Source organism: Poeciliopsis prolifica, unplaced genomic scaffold (genome assembly GCF_027474105.1).
Source record: "Poeciliopsis prolifica strain line A6 unplaced genomic scaffold, Auburn_PproV2 SCAFFOLD007, whole genome shotgun sequence".
Taxonomy (NCBI): Eukaryota; Metazoa; Chordata; class Actinopteri; order Cyprinodontiformes; family Poeciliidae; genus Poeciliopsis; species Poeciliopsis prolifica.
This window is the reverse complement of record NW_026562382.1, coordinates 3,460,165-3,469,687: the sequence shown is the minus strand read 5'-3', so window position 1 is coordinate 3,469,687 and position 9,523 is coordinate 3,460,165. Positions and strand designations below refer to the sequence as shown.

Below are 9,523 nucleotides of genomic sequence, written 5' to 3'. Positions count from 1 at the left end.
CTTGTCAGTAGTTTCAGAACCTGTTCATGCAGGTTTCAGCAGCTTTGAGTCCCTGGCAGGTCAGGGAGGCTCCGGCCTGGTGGAGACCGCTTTACTGTGATGCCCCAAAGGGGGTCAAACTGCGGTCCTGGAATGTCCTGCAACTTTTCCATGAGCCTCTGCTGCACCACACCTGAATAGAATAATTATCAAGGCTCTGGAGATTTGATCCACACAAGGAGAAGGGAATTAAGCCATTTCATTCCAGTGTTTTGTAGCTGTGGCACATCTATACACTGCAGGACACACTGGCCCTGGAGGACTGGAGTTTGACACTTGTGTTCAATACGCCCTCTGGTGGCAACATGCTGCAACTACAGCTTAATGCCTCCCTCAGTCCCACCAGCAGAGACAGTCAAGCAGCAAACAATGTTTTCTGTTGGTTAAAATTTACATTATCTGAAAAATGTGATCCATCTGGACCTTTTCACTGCCTAACAACAAAAAAATACATTAGAAGATCTGAAAAAATTATCTAGATAAAAAGATAAATAAATATGTTATTTTATTAATGCATGTCTCATTCCCAAGCAGAAAAGCACTTCTTCATTGAATTCAAAATCATTTTAAATCCAAATCTGCTGGGGCTAATAATTTTGGGTTAACTGTATGTGACACCAATAGATAAGTGTCAATTAATGTGTAAAAGAACAAGGCCAAACATGTTGAATAACTAGAGTTAAGGTGTAAAAATCCAATCAAGAACCTGTAGAGTACATGACTGTAGAGTCAGAGACCCGATGTAAGTGTTTGGGCTTCTTTGATAGAAATCTGTCAAAGGGAAGATGTGCTTTCACCTCAATTGCATATTAAATTTAAAAACTAAAAGACAAACTAACAAAATGATCTTGTTTGCTGCAGGAGATTCTCACAAACCTATGAGACATTTTGTGGTTATTTTATAAATGAACACAAACCTTTTGCTTGTTTTAGCTGCAAAGTGAGACAGACACTTGCATCTCAGAGCTCAATTTACGTTCCTTATTTGAACCATTTATGGTGAAGAAAGAGAGAAAGAGTGAAGCAATGGTGGAGGGGTACAAAACAACTCAAATATGGAGGCCTTAGCATTCGACTGATGAGGATCAACATGCTAAGATGGAGGGAGGGAGTCAGAGAACCTGAAGACACAAAGAAAGACACTTCCAGAATCTGCAAGTTTATTATTTAATTGTCTTTAAAAGCCACAAGGAATCACAAGATACAGTCCAACTTTTCAAGTTAATGTCATATATTTTCCAATACCATCATCACCATGGACAGTAACCAGTACAGTAACCAGTACAGTGACCAGTACAGTGACCAGTACAGTGACCAGTACAGTAACCAGTACAGTGACCAGTACAGTAACCAGTACAGTAACCAGTACAGTAACCAGTACAGTAACCAGTACAGTGACCAGTACAGTAAAGAACGGTGACCAGTTCAGTAACCAGTACAGTGACCAGTACAGTAACCAGTACAGTAACCAGTACAGTGACCAGTACAGTGACCAGTACAATGACCAGTACAGTAACCAGTACAGTAACCAGTACAGTAACCAGTACAGTAAAAAGAACAGTACAGTTAACCAGTACAGTACCAGTACAGTAACCAGTACAGTAACCAGTACAGTAACCAGTACAGTAACCAGTACAGTAAGCTGACAGGAATATGAAAATCAGGCCTTTCTATGGATGTTCACACACTGCTGGATGTTACAGATGACAGGATTTATTTCAACAGGCTTTACAATGAAGCAGACAACAACAGGCTGTAGATCCACATTTAAGAAGCTTTTATGTTAAAGAAATTACATTTAAAACTAATCTATAAATGTATTATTATTATTATTTATTTAAAGGCACTGTGTCTACAGGGTAATTTTTCTTTTTGCATAATTCAATAGCACACATTTTCAGTCTGAAAAGCCTCCATATGTATCTTTATAACAGTACTAACATTTTCAGGTAACTGCAGTGGAGTATAAAGCATAAAGCTTAAACTTAGTCTAAAGTGGAAAGCAACAATTAATATTTAGCCATTGTTACATTGGATCCTTTTCACAGATCCACGGGAAAGAAGCATTACAATTATTATCATTCCATGACTTATGGTTATTCCAGCTCTGTGCACAAGCTTCACCGCTATCAGCATTATCAGGCTGGCCCTTTGCCCACAACTTAGAAAGTCTGTAAACAAGAGAGTTATAATCAGATTATGTTTCACAACAAACAAAAAGAAAATGTTGCTTTTAAGTTTTGATGTTCAACATTGCAAGTGGATATACAGTAAATGTCTTTGGAACCAGAAGATAAATAAATAATTTACACAGTTTGAATTAGCACAACTTCCTGTATTTTAAGGATTCAATTTCTTAACTTTCAATGAGAAACAAAGTTGTGTTAAAAATAACTGCAGTGTTTACAAAAAGTGTTTATATCATCACAATTTTCCATTTCCTGATTATTTCAGGTTTTTCTTTACAAACAAGTTTATTTTGGCCTGGTGCTTCTGTTTAGGTGGAAAACCTTCCTGCAGTGAGTTATTGCTGAAAACTATTTCCTGAAAACCATCTAAATATTGGATCTCTATAGATACTGTTGCTTTTGTCTGTATCATTTTTGTATTTCTGGGTTTGACCCTCACTAGAACTTTAGGGCCATAAAGTTATAATATTACTATACAATAGTCAAACTAAAAAAGACGTAATATTTTCAGAACAAAGTTGTAATATTGTGGTCACATTTAATGCCTTTATGGCCTTTTGTTCTGCCTCACAGTCTGACTGCTCTTGATTGGCTCTAATCACTTTAGACTGACTTGTATTTGGGAGGTTCAGTGCTCCATCAGTGTTTTTATTTTCAATTCATTTTAGACTGTTTGGTTATTTTTGTTTCATTGCTGGGGCGGCACTTCATCCTCTTTAGTCCTTTGAGTGTTAATAGGATTAAGGTTTACTCCGTTTGTTAAACCTTATCTCTGTAATAAATCATTTTACATTTCTATTAATAAATTCATTACAGAGCATCAATAGCATGTGTGGCACACAAGCCATTTTGATGAAATAATTGAAGTTATTTAAACCTCTGTTCTGTGTTTATTAAAACTGTTTTGTGTTGTTTTGTGTGTTATTTACTAGTTTGACGAGGTTGTGGAGGGGTCAATATCACTCTGCTGCTGCTGGGAGACGACAAACAGATGTTTGTTTTTCTAAGGGCTGAGTATTGATACGCTAACCGAGTTACTTTATAACAATTATTACATTAAAATGTTGTGGACTCAATCACAACAGCTCGCTTGATTGTTTGCCACCATTACATATCATGACAGTCAGGACTGTACATTTTCTGTTACGCTACTTATTATGTAGAAAAATAATCAATTAAATATGTTTCTACTGAAACCATAATTGATCTGATTTGTAATGTTGAACTGCTATTATTTTGCACACTACATTTATATACAGAACTAAACACCAGCATTCATACAAACTAAAGTAAAGCGATCCCATTCTGGGTTTGAGTCAGAAATAAAAATACAAAAAACTTACTGAGGACTCAGAGCTGTGCCATCAACCCACTTCCAGTATCCCTCTGTTTCTTCATCAGTCAAACCAATCCATGTTGACTTCTCAGTAAGGGTAAAAAGAGATTTCTGTCAAAGAACATAAAAAATATTGCTTTTAGACTTGAATCACAACAAAGTGTTCATATTATGATTGTAATCCAGATGTATTGATCACTTTGAAAACAAGCTGTTCTTAAATCTTTCCTCTCCTTCCCTCTTCCAGATGGTTTCTGTTTTATCTTACAACTTATTACAATGAAAAGCCAAAGGTCAGAAACAGTTTTCATGCAATTGCAATATTTGGTAGCTTTCTATTTGATATCAATACTTCTGAATGCTTACACTCCAGTCACACTAAATCAAGCTCTATGATGGAGACTTTATTGTCTGTTTTAATGGTATTTTTTCTTTCATCTCACCTCACTAACCTGTAAAAAGTCCTAAAGTCTGTTATTATTATAAGCTATTTATACAAATGTAGCTCCAAGCTCCAGTACTTCAAAACTTAGCTTAAACATTCAAAGTTCACATTTACAGTATCTATAGTGATGTCATTGCATTCATTTATTGGTCAAAAGTTAATTTTTACTTTGTATTTTGCGTGAATGATTCTAACATAGTGATTTTGTTGATTAAGAGATTTTGAAGGGCAGGTCAAAATGTTGTTGAATAAACTCTTACATTGTGACAAGTCATGCTGTTTGACAGCATCATTGATTAAATTTAATTAATCCTCAGTAGGCAGGAATTTATCATAAATAACAGAGCCTGAAAGCTATTTCCTGGTGATCAGGTATTGTCCAGACTTAAGTTTACCCTAACCCTACTCACTGATTGGTGATTTTGGTCCAGATGACTATTATTCTCTATAATTAGCTTGGTAGTTATTAATTCTTGTACATAGTAAACCAAATGAAAACAGAAAACAAACTTAACAGACAAAGTTAACCTGTGCAAATCTGAACAGTATTGTAGCAACAGTAGAGAGGAAAAATTGCCCTTTAACAAGAAGAAATCTCCAGCAGAACCAGAACCCGGATCAGTACAAGAGCCTGCATCTGCCACGACTGACTGGAGGTTTGAGAAGACGGAGGAGATAGACAAAAACAACACACATAAGAATTGATGTAGGATTATTTTCACTGTTCATGACAGTAAAACGTTAATGGCAGAGAAGAGAGAACGACTAGTTGATGAGTCATAACCATTTCAGCTGAGATTCTCCTCCAGGAAAGTTTCAGTCCAGCAGTTTTCTGTTTTATCTTACAACATATTACAATGAAACGCCAAAGAAAGAAACATTTTCTATCAATAAATAGAAAAGCAAAGTAAAAGTAATTCACCTGACAAATAAAAAAAAATCAAATTCTAATATCTTTTTAAAAAATAATCAAAATCCTATTTGAAAATAAAAGTAACCAGTTCAACTATGCTGGCATCTTCAACATCAATTCATAAACGATTTCCACATGTTTGTGTTTAACAAAAAAAACTAAAAAAGTCAAACCTTTATCTGCCATCAGTGTGTTTCTAAGTGTGGGTTCAGAAAACTCAAACTAAACATGACACATTGTGGCTGAATTTATTTGCAGAAATTTGCACAACCAGTTTTTAGCTTTGAAGACAATTTTCTCACACAGGGCAAGATGTGTTTACACAGCTTTGTCTCTTCATAAATTAATATCAGTTTTGGTATTATTGCTTTGGCAAGTAATCAAAACAGAAAAAAGTGAACTAATTCAGTACATCTGTCTACAATGCAATAGACAGAGGTACTGCTTCATGTGTAACACATTTAAAACATGTAATTACGTTGGAAATGTCTGTAGATTTTATTCCAATCCTAGAAGCATTATGGAAACATTTTGTAGCGCAATGTTTATCTTATGTTTATCTTAAAGGAAATAGGAAAGTATGAATCTCATTTGCAAACATAAGTGAATCTCACACTGAAAGATCACATCACCTGTTCATCTTCGTCGTCTATCACCACCAGATCTCCTCCTCTGTTCATGCAGTCTGTTCTGGCTACAGACCAATTAGCAGATGTTGCAGAGAGGAAATAACAAGAACAGCGGAACATGCTCCATCCTGCAGGACAGGTTTTCTCTAAAACATCCAAAAAAATAATTAGCTCCATTCAAAAAAAAAAAAAAAGTTACTAATTATTTTTGTTATTGTTAGCAGAAAACAATGTTTTCAAAATCAGTCAGGTTTTATGATGTAATTTTGCTTCATCACTCATTTGACTAGTCATTAAAATATGAACAAGTAGATATTTTAAACCAACTTAAACCAAAGTTTGCATTATAAGGATTTTAAGTCTCTACAAATAAGATGTTCTCACAAACACATGAGGACTTACTTTTCTTCAACAAACTCTGAAGCCTGGTCACTTCATCAGACCTTTCCAAGAGTTTTACATTCAGTTGGTCTCTTTCCTTAGTCAGATTGTCTTTCATATCAGAGAGATCTGCTGCTGAGATGGATAATCTGTGAGCTGAAATAATTTAAGGTAAAATATATCTGAAATGCAAAACATGTTTGTTAAAACCTGATAAAATATGTTTATTTGTTTAAAAAAAGACTTTTACCACTCTGGATTTTGATGACAATCGTTTTTTATTTTGTGATTTATAAGCAAGGCAATAATTTTCAGAGGGTTTTGTCACAGAAAAAAACAAATCTAACAGAAATTTTGCTAAAACCTTTATTTAAATCCAAGAACATACAGTGACTTGTGTGTTCGAAGAGAAAACTTTGACTTATTTACTGGGAAGAATGAACTGATAATCAAGTTTTCATAGATGTTTTTCTTCTACTTTCCACTAAAAGTCATTTTAACGGGGTTTGATTTAGAGTCAGAGGTACTAATTAACCAATTAATTTTCTTTCTACTTCCTAATGGTATCACCACATTGTGTTGGTCTTTCACATAAAATTCCAATGAAACATATTTATGTTTGTGGATATAAAATAATATAATATAATTAACAATGGAAAAGTTCAAGTGACATGAATTCTTTCATAAGCTACTGTATTGTTGTTATTCATTGATAAAATTATTCCTTTTCTTTATTTCAAGCCATGTTTCATGCCTTAAGAAATAAAGCAGAACAGGTGATGAGAGATAAATAAATGTTAACAAAACTCACAGAGGAAACCGAGCCTGATGAGTCCAATAAGGAGGCCAACACTCAGGATCCCCAAAGAGACAATAACACCCACATAGAGCCTCTTCTTAGAGCTGCTAGGAACTGAAGACAATTTATTTCAGTACCATTAATTTCTCCTTGGTAATATTGACAAAATAAATTTATGCTTTTCTCTCAGAGATCATTCTTACCTCTGTCCTTTACCACTGAAATGTTGCAGACATTTTCAATATTATCATAGATTTCCTCCATTGGTTTGAGCGTCTTATCTGCAGCAAAAACAGAACTACATGAAAAGTGAAAATTAGTTTTTCATGAGGAAGTTGCAAGTTTTAAGAATGCTGAGCATTTAAACCCAAACATTGTTTCTGAGAGCAATACCTTAATCTTTTTAAAAACTTATAGATAATTAAATGTTTAATGCTTAAATCACAGAGAAAGCACCGAGTGGCGCCTTTAAATCAGCCATCACAAAGTATAGAATATATTTACATTTAATTAACACATTATAAAAACATCATTTGCTTCCAAACAACATGAACACGACATTTTCTGTGAAATAATTTTCTAACTACACTGTAAAACAAGCCTGTCAGTTTAGCATTTTTTAAATAACTTATTTTTCAGTTCACACCTAGAAGTTTAAGGCTGTTCCTCTTTTAATAAAATAAATTGATTTTAAACAGTTTATTCCAGATTAGTTAAAAGAAAATGCTAACTTGACAGTTCTTGAACCAATTCAAAAATGTTTTTTGTTTTTTTTATCCAAGCTGCTTCTTCCAGTAAATTACACACGAGTCACTTAGGACTTATTTCTGACATTATAGTTGAAATTGTCTCTGGATTTCACTGTCTGACTGTCACACAGCTGATATAGTTAGATTTCAGTTTGCAGAGCAGCCAAGTGTAGAGATATAATGTGGCAAAATTGAATATTTAATAAAATGAAGAATAACTTACAACAATTTAACGCAGGAAAAGTCAAGTCAAGGGAGGCAGAAAGCAGAAGATACCAGCGAAGAACATTGACAACGGATCGATTTTTTAAAAAGGAAGAAGTGGAACTGTATTAATAATTAGTTGAACTAATCAGAAACAAAAGAGGAACAGCTGTTGCAAAATGCAGGTTGGCACAACAAAACTAAAAACCAGAAGTTATAGAAGCTGACCTGGAGGTTGGTAATATTCTGGAATCCTGGAGGCTTACAGTGGTGAAGAAAATGTAATTTGACGAGTTGATCATTTATTTGATAAAAAAGCAAAACCTTTTGGTAATGCTTATCTAATTGACTCAAACATAAAAAGAGTAAAACTTTCAAATGTTACCTTTCATTAATTGAGAGCTAATGTTGATTTATAGCTGATGGCATGCTGTTTTTCGATGAACGCAGGAAGCTGGAGGCGGTGGTTGATATACCGCGGAGTGGAAGTTGGAAATTGGGTCGAGGCTTATGTGTTTCTTATCACAGCACTTACCCTAAGAGTTTTAAAAGTCTGTGGCAGATTATTTGCAAAGATAAACCGACAGACGAGCACAAATATTTCCTGCTGCTTCAAAGTTGGGTTTTCCGCTCATGTCAACCATCAGATAGGTTTCACTGCCTGGCTGATCAGATGATCTGAGTAAACGCCACAAGCGGTTCTCGAAAGATGTTTTCAATTTTTAAGAAAAAAAAAGAAACACTGATCTCAATAAGGTCTTGTAGCCTCAAATCACTCAATGCTGTGATCTGAATAATTTTCAAAACACACCAGCAAATCCACCTCAGAAGGAAAATGAGCAACAGTAGGTTTTGAAGTGGGGTCGCCAAGTCCCGGTTTAAATCCTAATTTGATTGAACAGGTCTCTGTTGGGTTTATTTTGTTCCCCAACCTGCAAGAATCAACCAAAGACACAAATTACTTTTCCGCAGAAAAGGGGAGAAGAGCTCGACGCGGAGAGAACCGCTGCCAAACGCTGTCTGAGGTCAACTCCGTCTGTTTTCAGTCCCCAACTGCCTTTTATTATTATGTGAATACACAAAGAGGTTGTCTTTCTCACTCAGACATGCAAACAATTGACCAATACACTATCCTACAGGATGTTCTGGAAGTCTCCCATTGATGTCCCATTGTTGGGACACAAGGATGACCACTCTCAGAATACAGACAAAGATCATTGTGGCTCGTTAACACAGAAATCTGTGAGACATTTCCAACCTTCAAGAGAAAACTCTAAAAGACAGTTGAGGATATGCAATAAAAGAAAGGGAAAGAAAACAACACACGGAATAATATGAAAACATAACCATCCAATATAAAAGTAAAAGAACTAAGATAATAATTTTCCTAACAGTCGCTCATTCTACAAACCTCTTCAGTCTTGTTCAATTAAAGCAAGTCTACAAAATTTCCCCCACAGTGATGCAAAACACTCAGGTGACTTCAGCTGTTGCCATCAAGGGGGAAAAAATAGTTTTCACATAGAGTCGGGTTTGTTGGATAGGTTTTTTGCTTACAAATGGAGGCATTTTGTATTTTTGTCTCATGATAACATCTGTTTGATGGACTGAAACCATCAAAAAATATTCATAATAATAAAAAAAGCACTGTGAAACAGTATTGGAAATAACTCAACCTGGAACATTTTTATCAAACCAACAAACCCAACTGGAACAGATTCCACACTCCGTGATTGTCTTGTAAAATAATTTGTACATGTGTGAAAATCAACCCAAAACAATGTCTTTGCCAACATTTTAAGTTCGCTGCCATGTGGTGTTAAACTTTCTTATGAAAAG

The 9,523-nt window shown here is 35.0% G+C and overlaps 1 protein-coding gene across 1 annotated transcript; it reads right to left on the bottom strand.

Moving 5' to 3' along the window:
- Positions 1-2,065: 2,065 nt before the first annotated feature.
- On the bottom strand, positions 2,066-7,971 carry LOC129361192 (C-type lectin domain family 4 member E-like). Its single transcript, XM_055031923.1, has 7 exons — positions 7,913-7,971; positions 6,935-7,029; positions 6,744-6,845; positions 5,954-6,088; positions 5,555-5,697; positions 3,572-3,675; positions 2,066-2,210 (listed from the first exon to the last, which is right to left on the bottom strand). The coding sequence occupies exons 2-7, from the start codon at positions 6,993-6,995 to the stop codon at positions 2,066-2,068; spliced, it is 690 nt and encodes a 229-aa protein (XP_054887898.1). The 5' UTR covers positions 6,996-7,029; positions 7,913-7,971.
- Positions 7,972-9,523: the final 1,552 nt, after the last annotated feature.

Coding starts and splice junctions, on each gene's coding strand:
- LOC129361192 (XM_055031923.1), bottom strand. CDS start 6,995: ATGGAGGAAATCTATGATAATATTGAAAATGTCTGCAACATTTCAGTG. Junction 6,089..6,743: donor CATCAGGCTCGGTTTCCTCT/GTGAGTTTTGTT, acceptor AAATTATTTCAG/CTCACAGATTATCCATCTCA. Junction 5,698..5,953: donor TCAGAGTTTGTTGAAGAAAA/GTAAGTCCTCAT, acceptor TGGATGTTTTAG/AGAAAACCTGTCCTGCAGGA.